Source organism: Carlito syrichta, unplaced genomic scaffold (assembly GCF_000164805.1).
Source record: "Carlito syrichta isolate Samal-C Ts95f unplaced genomic scaffold, Tarsius_syrichta-2.0.1 Scaffold303265, whole genome shotgun sequence".
Taxonomy (NCBI): Eukaryota; Metazoa; Chordata; class Mammalia; order Primates; family Tarsiidae; genus Carlito; species Carlito syrichta.
Window position 1 is genome coordinate 373986 of NW_007247361.1, and position 22707 is coordinate 396692.

General features: G+C 38.0%; 1 protein-coding gene across 2 annotated transcripts in view; it reads right to left on the minus strand.

The window, feature by feature from the left end:
- PDE11A (phosphodiesterase 11A) overlaps positions 1-22707 on the minus strand; it is a 424947-nt gene that overhangs the window by 331200 nt on the left and 71040 nt on the right. Inside the window, exons 2-3 of one of the 2 annotated variants that reach the window (XM_008058244.1) lie at positions 14700-14789; positions 9130-9270 (exon numbers count right to left, since the gene is read on the minus strand). In XM_008058244.1, the coding sequence (XP_008056435.1) occupies positions 9130-9270; positions 14700-14789 (231 nt within the window). Of the gene's footprint in view, positions 1-9129; positions 9271-14699; positions 14792-22707 lie in introns of those variants that run through there. The other variant, XM_008058245.1, reaches the window with a different exon arrangement.

The following is a 22707-nucleotide window of genomic DNA, read 5'->3' on the forward strand; positions in this document are numbered from 1 at the left end:
CCACTGCACTCCAGTCTGGGCAACCGAGTGAGACTCCAACTCAAAAAAAAAAAAAAATTACAAAATTCTGCCTGGGTGCGGTGGCTCAAACCTGTAATCCCAGCACTCTGAGAAGCCAAGACAGGAGGATTGCTTTAGCTTAGGAGTTCAAGACCAGCCTGGGCAACATGGCAAGACCTTGTGTCTACAAAATAGAAAAACTAAAAAAATAGCTGAGCATAGTGGTGTACATCTGTATTTCCAGCTACTCTAAGAGGCGGAAAGATCACTTGAGCCCAGGAAGTCGAGGTTGCAGTGAGCCATGATTATTCTACTGCACTCCAACCTGGGCAACAGAGTGAAACTCTGACTCAAAAATAAAGTAAGACAAAATAAAATAATATTCCACAAAACCAAAGATACCGGTAGAGAAAGTCAATCCATGTGAACCCCAAGCATGTGAACTGTCTTGCTACCTAAGTCAAGACTGCAAGGCCCTGACCTCTCTTTACCCGGTTCATTGCTCAGGATTGTATTTCCACGCACAAACTTGAGAGATGAGTAACATCTCTCCCCAGACAAACACAAGGCTTGATGTCATTCAACAGAAAGGGGATATATTCCCCAAGACAGTGTTCCTCTTTTGTAACTTAACCCATGTGCAAACCTGTTGCACCTGTGGCACTTGGGGGACATGGGGAACCAGCACTATTGTTATGGTTTATAATGTAAGATTTACATTTGCTTCCGCAAGTATGTGCCCCACTGCTTTTTAGCCGTAGTTCTAAAATTTTTTTTCCCTTTTTATAATGTAGAGAGTACAAGTGCAGCTTTGTTACATGGATATATTGCATAGTGGTCAAGTCTGAGCTTTTAGTGTACCCATTGCCCGAATACTGAACACTGTACCCAATAGGTAGTTTTTCAACACTTACTCACCTCCCACCCTCCCTCCTTTTGGAGTCTTCAAAAAATATGAAACATTTCACAAAATTGAGTGTCATCCTTGTGCAGGGGCCATGCTACTTTTCTCTGTATCATGCCAATTTCAGTATATTTGCTACCAAGCAAATTTAATACATTCAGTACTCAATACCAGCTTTAGTTATCCCAGCTTTTCCACTCATCACTTTCTTGGCTAGATTTCAACTTCTCATATTTTGTGGGAAGAGCCTCTTGGAACCGTATTTCCTAAGTTCTTCTCTTAATATTTTGAAAATATCTGGCTTGTATAATTGACTATCGATTAGGCTGGATTGAAAATTGTAGGGTCACATTTTCCTTCCCTGAGGACTTTGTAGATATTGCTCCATTGTCCTCAGGCCCAGGAGAGTGCCACTAGGAAGTCTAACATGAGAATGAATTTTCCTCCAATAGGTGACTTAGTTTTTTTTTTGTCTAGATGCCCATAGAATTTTTTTCAGTATCTTTAAAGTCTACAGAAACCACTGAATATGTGTCAGTGCAAAGTCATTAGTATCAGCTTTTCCTGAAATGGTGTGTTATTTCCATTTATAATACCAGTTTGCCTTTATCTCTGTAAAATGTCCTAGAGTTATAATTTTGAATGTAGTTGTTTTTGTTTGTTTCTTCCTGTTTCATTTGCCATGCTCTCTTTAGAGATGCCAATTGCTTTTATTTTGGACTTCTTTTATTCTAACTTCATTTTTTAAAATCATTCACTCTCTTATCTTTTTATGCTATACTGTTTCTATTTTAGTTTCAAAAGTTATGAAGTATAAAATTTATAAAATTTTCACACCTATCAATTTAATAGGTGTGAAAATAGGATTCCATTTGTATGCCCATATTTTGGTTAAAAAGCTTCCTTTTACGTATGTTGCTTCCCCCCCTTTATTATTCACTTAAAAATATATCAAGAATATTATTCTTATGAATATAGACACATTATTGTTTTAAAGGGCTACGTAAAATTTCACTATATAAACTTTCAATTTTATTTTTCATAACTTTGTAAGTATTTGAAAAATGCCTTTTCTTCTTTTTGATGTTTGTAATGTACTATTCATTTCTATATGGCTGCATGTTTTTCTTCTATGTCTTTTCAAGCTCTGCCAACTCCGTTTTCTTGTCTTTTTTTTCCTCCTCATCATCTTTTTTTCTGAACACTTCTATTTTTCCTGAGTGATTATATTTAGTTTAATGTCATGGAAAATTGTTCATATTCTTTTCTCTTTTTTTCTCGTGGTAGTTTTGCAAGAGCCCCATGCTGGTAGCTCTGTTGTGTGTAAATCTTTAAATGAATAAAGGGAGGGGAGTGATTAGAGTGGCCGCACTTGAATTCTGGGCTATGGTCTTTGAGAGTTTTCTCACCAATGCTCTCCTCTGGACAGCTCCTGCCTAACAAGAAGTCTCCTATACTTACTGTAAAGTCTCATATGACACAAATATTTTTGTGTGAGGAATTAGCTTTTATTCTCTTCAGGGGGACAAGATGAGCAGCTGGAGATGACTTGCCACTCATATTTCCATTGATACTGACATGTTGACAGCCTTGTTTCTAGGATGGTTTGTTTGCAAGTTTTTTTCCTTTCACTCTCCTGTCATTCTACGGCAGCATGGAGGACTCAAAAATATCCCTGAGCCTGCTAGTCACCTGCTCTTACTACTCCAAGTAAGTGTGCATACCTTCCTTTGGTGAACACTGTGCTTTGCCCAAAATGGCTCAATGCAGGCAACCTCATTCAGCCTTTCACTTTATCCTTCAAATTTTCACTGCATTTAGCAACCCTCCCAACTTTAGATGGGGTAAAATGAGGGGAGAGGGATGAATTCTTCTGTGAATTATGAAGTTGCATTTATTATCTTGATGTTTTCAGATTGATCCTTAATTACTAAAAGGTAAGATAAATCCATTTAGCTACTTCTCTCTCCTGACACCCTGACTTTTAAGTTTGTTATCTTGCTAAGAGGTTGACTACCTGCCCTGTCTTGCCACGAGATGATAAACTCATGACTCTCCCTGGAAAGAAAAGATGCAAGGAAATATGACTCAAAGGGAGAAATTTAGGACTCCATTAATTTAATAGGTGTGAAAATATGATTTCATTTGTGTGCCCATGTTTTGATTAAAAAACTTCCTTTTACATATGTTGTTTCCCTTCTTTATTATTTACTGAAAAATATCAAGACTATTATTGTCATGAATATAGACATATATTGTTTCAAAGGACTACATCAAATTTCATTATATAAACTTCTGTTGATATGTGGATTATATTTTCACTACTGTAAGTAATGCATTATTCTTCTTCTTTTTTTTTTTTTTTTTTTAGAAAACAGAATTTAAGAGGACAGAAAAGCTCCCACAGGGAGGGGACCTGAGGAGGTTGTTGTAAACATTCTTATATACTCATTTAGTTCTCTTTTTCCTCCATTTCGTTATTCTAAATTTTAAGAGGACAAATTTCTGGGTGCAGAGGTTTTGTCTTTTAAAATTAAAATATGTTTTACCAACTGATCTCCATAAAAGTTATCCCAACTTAAATTCCCAACATTGGTAATGAGAATGTTCATTTTCTGATATTCATACTGATTGCTATAATTTTTAAAAATCTTTACCAATCTGATGGCTGAAAAATCAGAATTGTTTAAAAGTGCTTGTATTCGCTTAAGAATGGCATGAATAGCCGGGCTCGGTGGCTCAGCCTGTAATCCTGCGCCTTTGGGAGGCTGAGGTGAGTGGATTGCCTGACCCCGTGGGTTTGAGACCCGCCTAGGCAGGCGAGACCTCATTTCTACAATAAATCAAAAAATTAGCCGGGTGTGGTAGCGCGCGCCTGTAATTCCAGCTACTCGGAAGGCTGAGGCGGAAGGATCGCCGGAGCCCAGCAGGTCGAGGCTGCGGTGGCCGGGAGCGGCCACTGCACTCCAGTTTGGGCGACAGAGTGAGACTCCAACTCAAAAAAAAAAAAAAAAAAAAAAGGAATTGCATGAATGTTCTAGAAAGCCTTTACCTACCCAATGACTTAAAACAATATTTACCAGTATTTTCGCTTTTGCTTTTTCAACATTAATTCTTTGATTTATCTGAATTTACTTGGCATTGAAAAATATAAGGCAAAAAACTGGGTGGCTCATTTTTCAATGTCATAAAAGGGCAAAGAGCACCCAATTGTCTGGAATAGTGGTCTGTCAACTACTGCCTGCGAGTCAAATCTGACCCCACCACCTATTTTTGCAAACAGAGTTTTGTTGGAACATAGCATGCATATTTTTTATACATTTTTCTATGACTGCTTTCATGCTATAGTAGACAAAGTTGGCAGTTGCATAGAGACTATATGACTTGCAAATCCTAAAATACTTACCATCTAGGTAAAGAATTAAAAATTTCCAATCCCTTATTTAATTAATGTACTTAGTTCCACTTAGTTACGATTGATAAAATACTACCATCTTAGTGAAATTACATACATGTTAACTTGTAACTTTTTCTCTGGTAGAGATACAGGTAACTTTTCTCCAATGATAAAGATAACCCTGAGGGTTACAGTTTATGGCTTAGTTTTGTCCTTAACCAGTTTTGTTTTTAACCTTGAAATCGTATCCTAACATTGCCTATAAATATCTAACTTCTCAAATGTTCTTTGGACTGGTTTAACACTATTGGTTACCTCATAAATAAATGAGTTAAAAAACTTTTGACTTGTATTTATTTTATATTTACATGAGTCATAATTCTGTCTTTTATAAAATTCTATTTTGACAGCTATGAGATAGAAATCTAGCTTCTTGTGGGGTTTTTTTTGCCCCAAATTACCAGGCATTTGTTTCCAAAACATTTGTAGACTAATGCATCGTTCTCCTCGCCTACCTAATTTCAAATGTTTTCTTTGTCACAAATGTGGATTGAATGCAAGATGACTAATTAAAGAACGTAATTTGTGTATCGATTGTAAATTTCAAAGGTCACAGGTACAGCTGTGCATAAAGGTAACTTTATTTTTCTGTAACTCAGCTAACTCTCTTCTTGAGCCCCAGTTCTGCTTGTTGACAAAAAACATAAGAGATTATTCTAGTGAAGCTCAGTCACTTCAGGTTTTCGCAGTCATTTAAGATTTAAACTCACTTAATACTGAAATCTCACCAGGGTGACAAGCAACTTTCTGGGTGCTTTGGAGAGAAGCGGCTGATCTAAAGTCACCCTTTCCCCGAGTGGCCTCTGCTATGAAGTAAGGAGGCCTTGCTGGGCCTTGTTGTTCCTCACACTGGACAGGCTTAAATATCCACAGCCCCCCAGGTCACAACTCTGAGCCTGCCTCATTCTGACAGCCAGCTTTCTTCAGGTCCCAGCTCTCCTGTTAACTTCTCTCAGGAAATGAGGAAAGTTGTATTTGTCTCTTATGCTCCTCTGGGGCTTCAGACAAACTGTGGGGCTCTCACTGCCTGACTCCCCAATATTGGCACCTCTCATCTTCTCCCCTGCCACAGTGTCTGGGGAACTTTCACCTACTCTTACTACCACCACCTCCAGTACATGGGGACTTGAGTCTGGGGCTGAGGTTAGGAAGCCTGACTCTATCACATTTATTTTTCTCCTTTCTGTCCTCCCTTAGTCTGAGCAATCCAAGAGTGGGATAGTCGAGAGCTTCACCTGTTCTCTTCAGTCTATTGCTTTGCTCATAACTGTAGGCTCTGATTCCCTTGAGTCTTTAGGAAACCCTGGTTCTTGCGAATGAAAAGTTTTGGTTTCCCAGAACAATAACCCTGCTATAAATCTTATATTTATTATTGTTGTTATTTTTAAGAGCCAAAGTCTTGCTCTGTTGCCTAGGCTGGCAAGCAATCCTCCCACTCAGCCTCTCCAGTAGCTGAGACTACAGGCTCACACTACCACATGCCCAACCCTGCTATAAATTTTAAAGGCCTGTTTTGGAACTTAAAAGCACAGAATTTAGCTGTTTTTTTCCAATATTCTGTGTAACTCTTCCCCCAAAACAACATACTAGGCTGACTGGCAAGTTGAGGAAGGGAGTGAAAACAGGGACTCTCCCTTAACACCTTGAAATCTATCTTTTTTTCCTGCAACTTTTGTTTTATGTTATATACACAACTATTAGTTATAACATCTAAAAATAGAACTAGCACTCTGTATAGGAAAAAGCTCTTTGCTGTTTATCATAAATACTACAACAAAGATGATGGGGAATGTCTAAGAAATACCCTGCTAGTGATAGGTTTGCTGATAATAACATGGAAAGAAAGGTCATAAGTAACAGAAAAAAGTATAATTGAATTCCAGAATTGTGCAGTAATGTTGAGATCTAATATGTATTCCTTTATAATTATAAAAATATCTGTATTGTTGAAATACTTGCAGTAAAAATACCTTTGTCAAGTTGGAATATCTTATAATATACTTTTTTCCCCTTATTAGTGATTGTCTAAACTCTACAAGAGAACAGTCTTTACTTGATTCTCACATGTATTGAGGTTTTGGGAATCGATTTTGTTCTTTTACTTTTGTTTCTTTACAAGGAATCAACTTCTAGTTTTACAATACATTGTAACTGTTTCACAGGCAAAATCCCACCCATTCTTCATCTTTGTTGCCTTTTTAACAAATTTTCTGGCTATTCATATGTGTTTATTTTTCCATACTGGAAAAAAAAATAGCTCAGAGCAGTCTGAACTGTGTGAGTTATGCAAAATTTATCAGGCTCAGAGACATGCAAGCATAGAACTTTAATCACATGCAACCCACTCATGCTCAGGCATGATTGTTTAAAGGCATTTTGCTATTGGAAGTAGTGGGAAACTGCCTGGGGGGCTTTGGGGGGTGGCCGGGTGGGATTGGCAGTATTGGGAATCTGCCTGGGGAAGGTGGGGCACACCTCATCAACAAGGGTACCTGCATAATGAACATTTGTATACCTAATCTGGAATTGTACCCCATATCTTTAAAATTAAAAAAAATAATAAAGGCATTTTGTTTTTTCTTTCCGCAGCTGCCTCACCCATTATCTTCATGTTCCTAGAATCTGTGATACAAAGAATAGTATATAGCTGATCAATAGCATATGTTATTTTAATACATTTTTGGTAAACAACTTAGGAACTGCCTCTTATTTTTTCCTTTAAATACCCACTTGTAGCTGCTGCTAATCAGAGCATAGATTCAAGGACACTTGAATCTATTCTCCTGGGTTGCAGTCCTCAAACTTGGCCCAAATAAACTCTCTACTTATATTGATTTTGCCTCAGTTTCTTCCTTTGGTTTGATAATATGAACATAAAGAGATTTAAAATTACGTTGTCAAGTTCCACTATCGTTCTCTCATTTTTGAATGGATAAAAATGTATCTAAGTCTACTCTTTGCCAATAAAATAAAAGTGTTTAAGAGTGTTGGTTGAGTGCTGTCTCTGATAATCATTCATACCCCTTGTCAAATGTAGATGATAAAGGTTTTTAATATGAGTCCATCAGTCCAGCTCTTCCACCATGTTCAATATCGACTTCTATTATCTGTACATTTTCGTTTATTTGCCAGGAGAGCTAGAGCACTGCAAAAGCTAATCCAGGGTAGAAGATTAACAAGAATGATCCACCTTAGCTGGTTCAAGTTACTTTTATGTCTGTTTACAACTGAGCTAACAATGAGTTTGCCCTTTTCCAGATTCCAGCCTCCCCTCAAGCCCTGCCTCCAGCCGCATGTTCCCACAGGGATCTGGGAGTGGCTCAGGGAATCCTGGCAGCTGAAGCCCCAACAGCTGCCCCTCCTGCCTTTGCATAATAGGGCTTCTTTGTTGCCCTGCAGCCTTTTAGCCACTAATGAGGATCCCATCTCTTCCCATTCCTTTTGGGGCCTTTGGAATAAGGCAGTGGGGGCGACTCTGGCAAGTCACTCAATGCTCTTAGCCTTATTTCCTCATAAATAAAATTAGGGTGATAATAATACCTACTCATAAGCTGAAGATTAAAGGAACTCAGCTGCTTCACAGAGTTTCTCGAAGCACTCCCTAAGTATGGGCTATTGGGGCAGGGATGTGTGCACATATTCTTCCAAAGTTCAGCTGAGTTTTACGCAATCACAGGATACTTGCATGGCTATTTTTGTGTAAACACCAACTGAAATAAAAATAACCCCAAGCTCTGCTAAAATCTTTAAAACATTTTAGACATATATAGAGTTTTAAAAAACAATGTGGTAAGTTTTATAGTACTTATTAAATCTCTAAAATTTACCCTAAGGTTCTATTCTTTGAGGAAATCAAACCTAAAGGCAAAGGCAATAATCTTTTTCTAAGGAAAGTATGGTTAAATATCATCCTCTAAGGTATTAAAACAGTTCTTAATTGCCAGACAGCTCCTGATCTTTGAAGAAAGTTCTCAGCAAATATATTAAATTGCTGCTGAGAGCTGAGGGTTTAGACATTTAACTTTCAAGAACTTAGATTGATGATAATCATTATTTTCAATATTGTTGTTTATCTACCCAGCAGATATTCCCTAAAGGGCCAAAGGGCTTAGCAAAACCTGAAAGCGGACCACAAATCACCATGGTGCAGCAGGCCCAAGGCCCCAGACTATATTCTTCTCTTTGGAGTGGAGGAACTCCTGTACCGGGATCCACAGATCCAAAGCATCAGAAAAAGAACCCGGAAGCTTCAGCAGAACAAACCTGCTGCAGAGAACAGCCTAGCCACCACTGGCCATTCCAATCAGCTGAAATCCAGTTTGCCTGGGCTCCAGGAACTAAGGGCACTGATTCTCCCCTAATTTGTCTGCCTCCTGTTTTCCTTAAGATGGATGTGGAATGTTGTCTGGACTGCAATCCACTCCCATAAATGCTGAGGCCCTTCCTCTTAATAGATAAGTAATAGATAAGTAAAATGGGAGGTGGAGTTTATCTTCTAAAGGAGCCCTTAGTTTCTTCATCTGTAAATACACAGGACTAGGATAAATACTAAGGTCACTATCAGCCTAAGGTAACTACAAAATAAGAATGAAAATACATGCAAAGAAAAATTTTAAAACTCTCATTTTACAAAAAATTGCCTCAAGGTTAGAAGAGTCATAAAGAGAGTGGTTTAAGTCATGATTTCATAAATTTAATTATAAATAAACTCAACTTTATTTCATTCACATAGTCTTCAACTTGTTATGAAAGATAAAAGATAACTTACTGGTGATTCAATGTCTTCTAGGAGTAAAACAGAACAGCGTTCACATTTCAACAGAGTTTGGGCCCGATGCATTATTTTCTTGACAATTTTCTCCAAGTCAGTCTGTTCTTCAAAGAGGTCATTAACTACCTCTAGCAAAGCCTGGGAAATTTAAAATGGATGTATTTCAGTGAATTGGAACTGAAAACAAGTTAGTTTTTTCCTCAAAATGTTTAGTTTTTGCTCTAATAAAATGTTATGAAAATTTTTGTGTGCCTAACTTTAAAAGCTTTTATGATTGCTTTGAAATATTTTCATCATTTCATTTTATAACACTCTTTAACTGCTAAATGAAACTTGAGAATAAAGTTATTCTGTATAACAGGTGTAAAAATAAGTAATTCAAAATATAAGCCATTTGGGCTAATCGCAGTGGCCTGCATCTGTAAACCCAGCACTTTGGGAGGCAAAGACAGGAGCATTCCTTGAGCCCAAAAGTTTGAACCAGTCTAGGCAGCATAATGAAAACTTGTCTCTACAAAAAAAAAAAAAAAACAAGCTGAGTGTGCTGGCACATATTTAGTCACAGCTACTTGGGAAGCTACGACAGAAAGATTGCCTGAGCCCAGTAGTCCAAGGCTGTGGTGAGTCGTGATCATACCACAACATCCCAACGTGGGTGGCAGACTAAGATTCTGACTCAAAAACAAAAACAGATAAACAAACAACAGACAAAACACACACACACACACACACACACACAGATACGTATGCTGTTGGAAATCTAAATTATTTTGAGCTTTAAAGGAATATGATTATGCAGCCGGAGTCACATGACAGGTAGCTGTAACCTAGGCAGCTGTAACCTTTGTTTCTCTGATTACAGACTGGCCTTCTTCCTTACCTACATTGTTTTGTAAAATGTTGAAAATTACTAAAGAACATCAGGGAAGACCTCTTCCCTCTTCACTGTTGATTTTCATTATAGACTAATTTAACTTCCTTCTTACTTTTCTCACACAAGGACTCTGTGGCTATCACATTGTCTTAAGATGGGATGTTAAATATACTCTTTTAAATTGAAAAATAAATGAAAACTAGCTGTACAGAAAACAAACTGTTCCTGATAATATTGCTGCAACTCATAAACTAGTTTTATATAGAAAATGCTATAATCCTCTTCAATGTGTTTTCTGCCTATATAGAACTTAACTTTTAACTTTGAAACACTGAGCACGTTTCTCTGGAGTCTGTCTCCTGGATTGACCATTCACAGTTTTTTGCTTGAATAAACTCTTAAATTCTGTTCCTTTCAATTTTTTTCAGATTGACACAGAAGTCATATAGCCATTAGCTACAGGTTTTTCCCCTCTCCTATGGTAGTTTTTCTGTAATGCAACTAGGAATAAACCCAACATTTTATACATAACAAACACCTGATTCTCTCCAAAGTACATTTATTTCAGAAAATTGCAAAGCAGCTCTTCTTCACTATCAGTAAGAAATAACTTCTTGGTCAAACTTGAGACTTATTTTACTAATATGCATTTCTCACAGAACTCTGAAAGAATTATGGAGGTGAATGTTAATGAAGGTTTAGATTCCTCAAATAATATATCTGTAACCCTCATTAATTCCTTTACACAAGGAGATGAAATACTGCCTCATCCTACACTATCCAGGGGAACATTTATATATCATTATGTATTTCAGGAAAGAAGCCACCATTAAAATTTCTGTTAAAACAGTAAAATGAAAAGCACAAAAATTAGAGGAAAAAACCTTTTAAATTCTAATTTTAAAACTGTGTATTCATTTAAAAATTAAATTGATTAATGCATCATTTTCTCCAGCTAAGTTCACTTGCAATTTTTGCATTAAAATAATATTTGTTTAGAATTTTTAGTGACATGGATATTTTCAGAGATTTTAAACAACAGTGGGTTGTATATAGGTGGTGGATATTATGCTTCTTGCAGAGAGCAATCAGAAAATTACACAGGTAGTGAACTGGTCAGAGGGTGCTATATTCAACAGAATTTTAAAAGATATGCTAACTCAAGTCTGACCACCTCACAAAAGGATTTCACAAACTGTCAAATTCATATCTCTTCACCATGGTACCAGTGATCATCCCAGGGTTGGTACTAATTTTAAATGTTAGTAATGAATTTTGTTTCTCCTGAAACCATTTGAAACATGTGGAATTCAGGTAGGAAAACATTTGAATAAATTAAGAGATTCATGAAATAAGATTAATTCACTAAGCAATTGAAAGAGGACCAAATATCCTGGGTAGCATTATCTCTAAGGAAAGACTGATTATGACCACGGTCATATTGTTCTATGATCTCAAAGGGAAGAAAAACATTAAGATTTGAAAAAAGTCTAAGTGAATCCTGATATTTGGCATTTGGACAGCAAATCGCTGTAAGGGGTCAATGCACAATAATTTCATATTCTAATTTAACATTAGAAACAAGACAATTTGTGAATAATTATGAGCAAAATTCCCTGTTATTAAGGGGGAGACACTATTTCCTTAATCATCCAGACAATTTCTTCAGATGAATCATATTAACTGAACAATTACTTAACTTTTCGATTTGTTGTGACTGCGCAGAGAGAGCCTTTGGGACTCGTATACAAGAACATTTATCTCAAAGGAAAAACTGTGCCTTGAGTCTTGCACTGACAAATCACACTATAGTAATTTTATTGCTTCTAATTAAAAATTGCTGCTTTATTAACAACTGGTGAAAGTTTTGAAATAACAATGCAGACTAGGCCCAGAATAGGAAAAAAAGAGAAGAAAATCTAGGACACTATGCAATTCAACAGATCCTGGAAGCATTTCACACAGGTGCTTGCTGCTTCTTGATGCCACTTGCCTTCCAGGAAACAAGTATCTGCATTTTGTCCCTCCTTCATCTTTTTTTTGGAGGGGGGAGGGCTGGAGGGGCTTGCTGTGTCACCCAGGCTGGAATGCAGTGCCCTCATCATAGTTCCCTGCAGTCTCAAACTCCTGGGCTCAAGAGATCCTCCTGCATCAGCCTCCTAAGTAGCTAGCTATTTTTAAATTTTTTTTTGATAGAGACAAGGGTCTCACTATGTCGCCCAGGCTGGTCTCTGACTTTAAACACCTATCTATATGTTGGTGGTTCCCAAATCTTAATTTCCAGTCCTGACATCTCCCCAAAATTTTAGATACCTGGATCCAACTGTTTACTTGCTAACTGTACAAGCCAAAAGTCTCTCACTCATATCCCACATCAGCAAGCCCTGTAGATTTCACCACTGATTGTGGAGGGAGGAGATTGCTCACGTCTCATGGTTTAGTCCCAGCCGCATTATTGCTTGACTTTAATACAGTTCTCTCCTAACTCCTCTCCCTGCATCAGCCTTCCTCCCCCTTTTCTCTCTTCTCCAGTTTATTGTTTCCTGGGAAGCCAGAGTGAGCTCTTTATTTATTTATTTATTTTATTTTTAATTTTTATTTTTTTTGAGTTGGAGTCTCACTCTGTCACCCAGACTGGAGTGCAGTGGCCGCTCCTGGCTACCACAGCCTCGACCTTCTGGGCTCTGGTGATCCTTTCGCCTCAGCCTTCAAATAGCTGGAATTACAGGCATGCGCTACCACGCCCAGCTAATTTTTTATTTATTGTAGAGATGAGGTCTCGCCAAGTTGCCCAGGTAGGTCTCGAACCCATGGGCTCAGGCAATCCACTCACCTCAGCCTCCCAAAGGCGCGGGAGTGATCACTTTAAAAGTAAGTCAGACTCAGCTCAAAGTCTCCTATTGGATTTCCATTGCACTCAGAGCAAAAGTCTAAGTTCTTATTGTGCCCACAGGCCTTTCTACCATCTGACCCCTGGCTCATCTCCCCATTCTCATTTTCTTTTCTTCCATTCCCCTCCTTCTTCTCTGCTCTCTAGACACACTGACCTAGCTTTCTCCTGCCCCCACTTGATATTTCTACTGCTTGAACCGCTCTCCCCAGACCTTTGTGTGGCTTTGCTTCTTCCTTTCATTCAAGTATCATATATCACATATCATATGCCTTATACCATATATCATATATAATATGCCTTATATCATATATCATATGCCATATCCTTATAGAAACCTTTCTGATCACACTCTAAAATAAACATCCTTCCAAACCACCCTTCTGCAACCCTTTATCCCCTAATCTCATTTTATTTTTCTTTATAGCACTTATCACTACTGATAGCATATTATTTTTTATGTTTTCTTATCTATTATCTGTAGTGCTTACTAGAATATGAAGTTCCATGAGAGCTGGGATTTGAATGGTCAGCATCTGAAGTGAATCACACAAGCAATACGTGTTGAATGAGTGAATGAATTATGCCACACACAATGATGCAGAGATTAATTATACACGAAGCTTCCCTTACGGAGGCCATAATGGAGTTGGAGAAGAGGACTCTCTTTATACCTATCATAATACAGTGTGATAGGTATCCCCTGTAGAACAATGGCAGGAGGTGCAAGGAAAAGCCTAAGTGAAGAAGGGAAGGCAGAGCTGGGTCCTGAGGGATGTGCAAAGCAGATGGCAGAGGTAGGCAGGGGTGGGCATGAGGCAGTGAAGGCAAGGGGAGGCATGTGGTTAAAAGTATGACAAAATGAAACAGATAGTTTTTTGGAAATTGGAGATGATATTGCTGGAATGCCAGATGAAAAAACAAGCATGGTAAGACATGAGACTACAGATGGAAAAAGGATCCAGATCAGAGAGGGGTGTGGTGTGCCACACCAGGGATGATGGCTATATTAGTCAACGATGTTCCTCTGTTGACTGAGAAATATCCACGAATTATGTATTATGATACACAGCAAATGACATTATGTACACAGCAAATGACATTTTATGATAGTGTTATGATACACAAGTATTATGGTACACAGCAAATGACATTTTATATCAACTCTATGACCAGATTAACTGAAGATTAACTGAAGGTTTTAAACTTTTTGAACATCTTCTTGTTAAATATATTTCTAAGTTATTACAGTAATCTTCTTATATTTAGAAGTAGAATGGGTCTAATACAATTTCATCTCTACTTGATAATTTAGCATTTTTTGAGTCTTTGATTTTTCACTACTTGGCTCTATAACTTATGAAGACACATGAAATTCATCCTTGTAATTGTGTTTCTTCATAATTCTGTTTATTAGTCTTTGCAATATTGTTACGAGTTTTATAGTGCTCTTTCAGAAAACCTTTAAATTCAGAAACAAAATCTGAAAAGTGGGGTGAAATCATATTGGTTATATCTTGTTTAGTAAAGGAACTAAATTGTAAAAGCATTGCCAAATGGCATTATTGTTTCAACGCTATAAGTAAGCAAGAATTTTCTCCAAACAACAGAGAATTTATATCCACTTTCATTTGGGCTTATTGCTTAAAGGGTATCTTTGACCACAGCCTTGTAGATGTATACAAATAACAAATATTCCTGGACTATCCAAAGATTACCTATTGTTTTAAAAAGACATCATGACTCAGAGAGACCAGAAAGACAGAGGGTATTGAGGATTGTCAGCATTTTCCTTCTACTCACCCTGCTTCTTTCATATTCCTTCCTTGAAGCCGCAAAGAGTTGAGCATTAGATATGGCAATTCCACAAAATGGAAGGTACATCTGCATAACCTGGGCAAAGAGAGCATCAGGAACATTACAACATCCGTCACTGAACAAAACTCCACATTTCCTGCATATGCCTGATTGAAATACTTCCTTTCCAATCAGAGGGATGGAGTGTGGAGTTGTTGAAACTAGCAATTTCAGAAGGGATATTTTTCAGAGTTAACCATAAAATGGTGTAAATCAAGCTTTAACTGGGGAATTTACATCTATGAAGACATAAAGTAAAGCAACAGATGATGAGGGCTGTGACATAGATAGGGTGTCTAATCACCTTGTATTCCTTCTTTGATAAAAGAAGAATGAATATGTGAATAAACTGATGTATCTGGAATTTAAGACGTGTCCATGCTCCATTTGGAGATAGGATATAAGTCAATTTTCTTATCTGAAGGTATATGATGTATATCATGTGTGCATGCTTTACAATTCACATCTGTAGAGGGGATTTCAGCTTGACCCAAGATCTGTGGATTACCAGATGTAAGCATGTATGTCAGGATGCGCCAGTGGGAAGTTAGGGGTCAGAAGGCCTAACAGCCTTCTGCCTAAGCTCTAATTTTGTCCTCCACTGTGTAAACAAACAGAATTTAAATGCAAACTGGTGAGATGGTTCTACAGAAGCCTGTTTGAGGAAAAGCAGGGGAGCCTGTGAGAGAGTTCTCCTGTGGGAAGGGATGCCCAGCTGTGATGGCTCTGACCCTAACACGGCCTTCCTCAACATGGGGGTCTAGGTCTAGGGATTTCCAGGACTGCCTGACATTCTCACAAATTTGAATTCCTCTCCAGAATCTCGGATTCCAGAGAAATAGATGCTCCAAGTAGAAACTGAAAGAATTATTTCCCTAAACTCCTTACAAAGGAGAAGAAACACATGACATTGCTTTGGGACATCTCTAAAGCAGAGGGGAAAAGTCATGTTTATATTACGGTCTCTCCTTCCTTCCCTCCCTCTCTCCCTTCCTCTCTCTCTCTCTCTCTTTCTTTCACACACACACACACACACACACACACACACACACACACACGCAATGGCACCCTGAGTAGAGGTGCAAAGTGCTGGCAAAACAGAGCAGTTCCTGCCTTTCCCAGAAGAGGGCAGTGCAGTGCCCTCCATAGGTGAAAGATGGGAGCAGATCTCATCAAGAGCACCTGTGAGTCACACCTATAATCCTAGCACTCTGGGAGGCCAAGACGTGGTGGATAGCTTGAACCTAGGAGTTTGAGACCAACCTGAGCAACATAGTGAGACCTCGTCTCTACAAAAATTAACAAATTAGCCGAGAACGATGGTGTGTGCCTGTAGTCCCAGCTACTTGGGAGCCTGATTCAGGGGGATTGCTTGAGCCAAGATGGTTGAGGCTGCAGTGAGCCATGATCGTGCCACTGCACTCCAGCCTGGGTGATGGAGTGAGATTCCCAATTCAAAAAAAAGCGCTTGTGAGACACCCCTGGGACACCAGAACAGAATTACCCGGAGTGCAGGAAATTGTGCAGATGACTTGTAGACAAAAGATTAGGGAAAATTAACATTTCCTATCACTTCTTTCCTATTCAAATCTTTCTTTAGTTACCTGGGGTCCTTGAAAGAATTTCAGAGCCTTATAGGACCAAAAGCTATGATCTCACTTTTCAGAAGAGAGAAATAACAGTATTGGTATTGGTATTGAAAAGAGGTACAAATATCACTGAGTTGATTTTTGCAGATCTTTTTAGGATAAATTTCTTCCCTGAATTTTCACAAGTTGTCTCTGAAACTAGATGTTATTTCTGTTACTTCCTTCTTTCCCCTTCCTTACTACTGCCCTCATGCCTGTGGAAGTTTGTCCATAAGCCAGCACAAAGCCGTGGACATAAAGTTGTCAGACATTCCACTAGTATGGCCCTGCCTTTAGCCATAATGGGACCACGTTCAACATCACCCCCACACACAGAAAGTACTTTCCTTGTAGTTTTCTGGATTTTTTTCACCCATGGAGACAGAGACTATTAAGGGGATACAGAGGAGGAGAAGATATGGGGTACTTATTTTAATTCCCCACCACTTATTTATTTATTTAATTTTACTTTCAGGTCTAGGTTGAAGGAGGTTTGTAAGTCAAGCAAGCAGGAAGAAGAGAGTAACCAAATGAACTTGTGAAATGTTTTCTAATATATCATGGGCTTGTTTCACTTCATTTGTAAGACCAATATTTATTGAGTTCCAGGCATTATGTAACTAAAAAGAATCTGAATTGTAAATCAGATTCTTGTTATGGCTTTTCTTTGTAAAATTCAATAGATCTCTTAACCTCTCTGAACCTACTTTCTTCTCTGTAAAATGCTAGGTTTATGGTCCTTTTTAGTTTTAATATTTGATGATTCAAATAATGTGACACATCAGTGAACTGCAATATTATATTTACTAGCAAAAACAAAGAAGTTAATTAACATGGTGGTATCTTATTCAAGAAATAATCATAATAGTAATTGACATTGACAAAGCCCTTTTGTCAATGTCAGGCATGATACTAAGCATTAGATATGCATTAATATCCATTTGATTCTCACTATCAAATACGTTATACTACAAATTCCATTTTTCAGATGAGAAACCTAAGGTTCAAAGAACTCATCCATGGGTCTGTTTTATTTCTGCACATCTGACAAACAGGGGCACTGGCCCTACCTTTCAAGAATGTTTGCAACAGTGAACAGCCTTGAAAGATAAAGATAATGTTTCCTTCCAAAGCAAAGCACAGAATTGCTTACTAACTAGTATAATAAAGATAATATCTCCCTCTAGGCAGAGGTCAGGCAGGCTCATTGTCCATTATAAAAGATTTGGGCTGCTTACATTTGAGGTTCCTCTCCCATAATGCAATCCATTCTGTGTGCTGTCATTGGAGTCAGAGAACCAGCACAAATGTGGATGCTTCGACTATTGTATTGCTGTGAGTAATAAGCTGTCTTTTGTCACTGGTCCAGAAATTTCAGGTCTTCTCCCTACATCCATGAGATTATGGCAGACTAACCTGCTAGCTTGCAAGTATAGTATAGAAAAACCTCAGACCCCTCACAGATCTTAACAATGTTGCCTAGACAGTAAGTGCTGAAGCTGGATTTTGAATCCAAGCTGCCATACTCTAGAATCCAGCTTCTTAACTTCTACATTTCTTTGCCTCCCAAAGTAATACATGTCTTTTATATCATTAGTCTGATGGCTGGGTTAACTGCAACACAATAAGCCAGACTGCTGAGACTAGAAGTAGATTATTTCAGTGCATAAGCAGCCATAAGAGACTGCAAAAGCGGAAAGCAATAGTCCTCAGGTGGGCATCTGTCTAAGGGAAATCCTAAACAGAGAGCAGACCACAAGAACGGGCATCAAAGTGTAGTTATGAAGACCAGAGTAGAATATTCAAGCAGAAAAGAAGGAAAGGGAAACTGCAGAAGAAAATAAGAACCCCCTCAATCAGGTATTAAATATGAGGGAGGACTCCAAAAACGGAGTTTATAAAAAATTGTGTATTTATTTTTACATGTTTAAACTTCAGTCATCTTCAAAGTACTCTATTTGATGCAATACACCTATTAAGACTTTTTTCCATTGCTCCAAGTGGTTTTGAAGTCATCAATTTTGATAGCTTTTAGTGCTTCTGCCATTTTTTGTTTCACCCCTTTCACGCTGGCAAAACATTTCCTTTGCGGGCTTATTTCATCCAGCGAAGCTTGGGGTGAATTGGGAGGGTGAGGCATAGGGGTTAGGCCATTTTTGGTCAAAAACTGCTAAACACTCAGCGTGCTGTGGTAAGGTTTGTGTCAATCACCCATCATGAAATGGGCAAACGTGTTGAAAGAATCTAAAAAAAAAATATTCACTGAAGCTGAACACAGGCTTTCACAACAATGCCAGCTGGAACACTGACGCCGATGGGTTCCTAGAACACTTGCTAGTGGAGGAAGCATATACTACAAAGGGCCCGCCCTCCACACAATGATTCTGGTTTTTTGAGTTCCCTTCATATGCGGCACAATGGTTTAAAGACACAGAACTGATGGTAGGTAGGGCTGTGGCAAAGCAGAGCCTACAGATGCAGCTACTGGGTTTGGCTTCAGCTATAGAGTGATAAGTGAATCAGGGACCAGGAACCAGACTGTGTTAGATACACTGCCAGGGAATGCTAGTCTTAGGCCCAGTGAGAACACTTCAATGTCCCTGGGAGCCTAGGAAAAGTCCAACATCCCACTGTCAGTCAATGGCAAATCTTTTCATCCTCAGCCAGTCTGGTTTCTGTTGAACCTACTTTTTAGTCTAAAAATGTTGAATTTTCAAATACTTTTTCCAAATAGTATAAGCTATTCTTCGTGAATAGTACAGTATCCTATCAAGAAAGTATGTGAAGTTAGATTGATACAATTAATTCTTTAGTCTGCCCCACTGTGTCTGACAAAGTACCTTTCAATTTAGTCCTGACAGATGAGTGGTATTTACTTGTCACAACCTCAGGAAAAGCAACTCTGCAATCTTCCTCCATTTTAAATGTCTAACAGATGTCACTTTCCTGAAATTTTCTCATATAAATGTAATGGACCCCTCATATCACAAGGTACCTCCAATTCTAATTCATCAGTGGAGATGAAAAACAACACAAGCTCTGCTAATTTTTTTTTTTTTTTTTTTTTTTTGAGTTGGAGTCTCACTCTGTCACCCAGACTGGAGTGCAGTGGCCGCTCCCGGCCACCGCAGCCTCGCCTACTGGGCTCCGGCGATCCTTCCGCCTCAGCCTTCCGAGTAGCTGGAATTACAGGCGCGTGCTACCACGACCGGCTAATTTTTTGATTTATTGTAGAGATGAGGTCTCGCCAAGTTGCCCAGGCGGGTCTTGAACCCGCGGGCTCAGGCAATCCACTCACCTCAGCCTCCCAAAGGCACAGGATTACAGGCTGAGCCACAGTCCGGCTAGGCTCTGCTAATTTAAACTAATTATGAAGCATTAAATGTGACGTTTTGAATAGCAAAAGAGAGTCACTCTGTCTTATTTTGTGTACTCTAATTTATCAAGTTCATGCTTCTAGAGCAGCATCCAAACAAAAGCAAATGGCAGAATAAGCATCCTACTCACTGTACTTGGAATGTACAGATCAGCTCAATTAAACAAGAGTTGCCTGACCACCTTCTCATGTTAGGTCCTGAGTTAACAAAGCAACATGTACAATAAATTGCATGACACCATCACAACTCTCAAGTTTATCACTAGTTTTAATTCTATTCATGAGATGGTTACTAGCCAGCTCAATCTCTTTCAGTAGTATCACAAAAACCCCCCAAAAAACCCAACAAAAAAGTAGGCTACAGTTTAAATTTCAGTTGGGTGTTAAAGACCTTCAAAGCTTTGGTTCTAGCTGTATGTCTTACTCTATTCCCTCTGTGTTCCAGCTAAACTGCATGATTCCCCAAATAACCTGTATTTGACCACATTTCTACCTGGAGTTCTTTTCCCTTCTACCTGCTACTTTCATTTCTGTCAAAATTTTAATGATCATTTAAAATTTTGTTATATTTAAATTATTTTAGTTACACACATCTTTCTTAAATAATATGAAATGAAATATATTAATTTAAAAATCACACTTCTTTTGCATTTCCTTGAATAATTTATTTAGACATTTCAGATGCCTCTTTGTATCAGTGTCTTGGTTATTACCAGAAGCACTTTTGAAATAAGTTTTAAATTAAATATTTGTAACTGTAGGGTAAGGACCCAGGAAATAAGTTTTAAATTAAGTTTTATGAAATAATCACCTATACCACACAAGTTAATTGAATATATGTTGTATAGTGAACAGCCTGGGAAGACAGAAATGTCTCCTTCTAGGGCAAAGGGAAGAATTGTTTATTATGCAGTGGAATAAAGATACTAGCTCTCTCTGGGGCAGGGGTCACGCGGGCTTACTATGCATTATAAAGAGATTTCCTTCTCTCTCTCTCTCATTTATTTTCTAAATAAGCTGTATTTTCAAATCTAAAAAACAACAAAAAAAAAGATCTGTTTTTTTTATATTTGGAGATCCTCCCCTGCAACACAATTCCCTGTATAATCTGTGTTTGATGCTAACACTGAATGCTTCATCCCAAGCTAGAAGCACTTATCCACACATCATTAAGATCACTGTTTCTGTTCATTTGTCCTGATGGTGTATATTTACAAACTCCACAACATGGCCACTTAGTATTTGTAACTATAGGGTAAGGACCCAGGAACAATTACTAAAATTTATGTTAAATTTCTTTACTTTCTTTTTTACTGAGGCAACAGGGATTGATTTTACTTGCTCATTCCATTAATTCCCCCTTCTTCACATTCTGCCTCCTTTCTTTTTGTGGTTAAACTAGAAATTTTATGTACAACTTGATAAATTTTAAATTTAACACATTTAGTCCCTTTCCTAGTAAGGTAAGAACCTTGGAACACTTAATCCTCAATACTGTTTTCCTGATATACATGTTGCTGTTGTTTTTTTCTAGTTCTATCTTGCTTTGTCACTACATGTTGGACATTATTCTTAGTCAATGTCTGTTTAGATTTATCCACAACTTTTTTCTCTTCATCCTTTCCTTTCTTCTGTGATAGTTTTCTTTCTTTTTGAAGACAGTTCTCGAATCCTCTAGATTTTATATATGTATATTCTTTTATGTATATAATATACATATATATATATTATTTTTGAGTAGGAATCTCATTCTGTCACCTAGGCCTAGAGTACAGTGGCATAATCACACCTCACCACAGCCTCGACTTTCTGGGCTCAGTCAGTCCTTCCGTTTTAGCCTCCTGAGGAACTGGGACTACAGTCATGTGCCATCATGCCTGGCTAATTTTTTTATTTTTTATTTTATAGAAGCCAAGTTTCACTATGTTGTCCAGGCTGGTCTCGAACTCCTGGGTTTAAGCAATTCTCCTGCCTTGGCTTCTCAAAGTGAGGATTACAGGCGTGAGCTACCACGTCTGACTTAGAATATCTTTAGTGTTGGTGGTAAATGCTATGTTTTTGTTTTGTATACAATATGTTTATTTTATGGTCTATCTTAAAAAATAATTTAGTTGGCTATGGAGTTCTAAGTTTACAGTTATTTTCTCTCAGTATCTAGAAGATATTATTGCCCTAGCAAGTGCAATTGATGCTGCTAAACAGTCAGCTGTCAATCTAGTTCTTTATAGATTATCTCTTTTTGTCTCTGGTTTCTTTTAGGACCTCTTTATGACTTTGTTAGCCAATCTGTACTTTTCCAGCCTAAGTCGAAGGTTTAATTGAAAATCACTGTAACCTCTAACATATTTATTGTCCAAAGATTACCACAAACGGAAACAATATTATACCTTCATGACTCATTGCATACTAAGAGAAAATCTTTGTTAATGTAGAAAATATTCTACCCTGTGTCATTCATTGGCATGACAATTCAACCCTCTGGGGTCAAACTCAAATGCACCATGGATACCTACATGACAATATGATCCATAGAGTTCCTAAATAAATGTACAGGAGAAGCAGGCAAAAACAATTTTGAAAAGAAGGAGTAAGAAAAAACTGAAACGTGAAAGACCTTTACAATGAAAATTACAAAACACTGCTCAAAGAAATCAAAGCTGACACGAACAAGTGGAAAAATATCCCATGCTCATGGATTGGAAGAATCAACATTGTGAAGATGTCCATCTTACCTAAGGCAATCTACAAATTCAATGCAATACCCATTAAATTACCAACAACATTCTTCTCAGACCTAGAAAAAACAACACAGGAATTCATATGGAAACACAAACGTCCAAGAATAGCCAGAACAATCCTCAGCAAAAAAAACAAAGCAGGTGGTATCACAATACCAGACTTCAAACTTTACTATAAAGCTACAATCATCAAAACAGCTTGGTATTGGTAG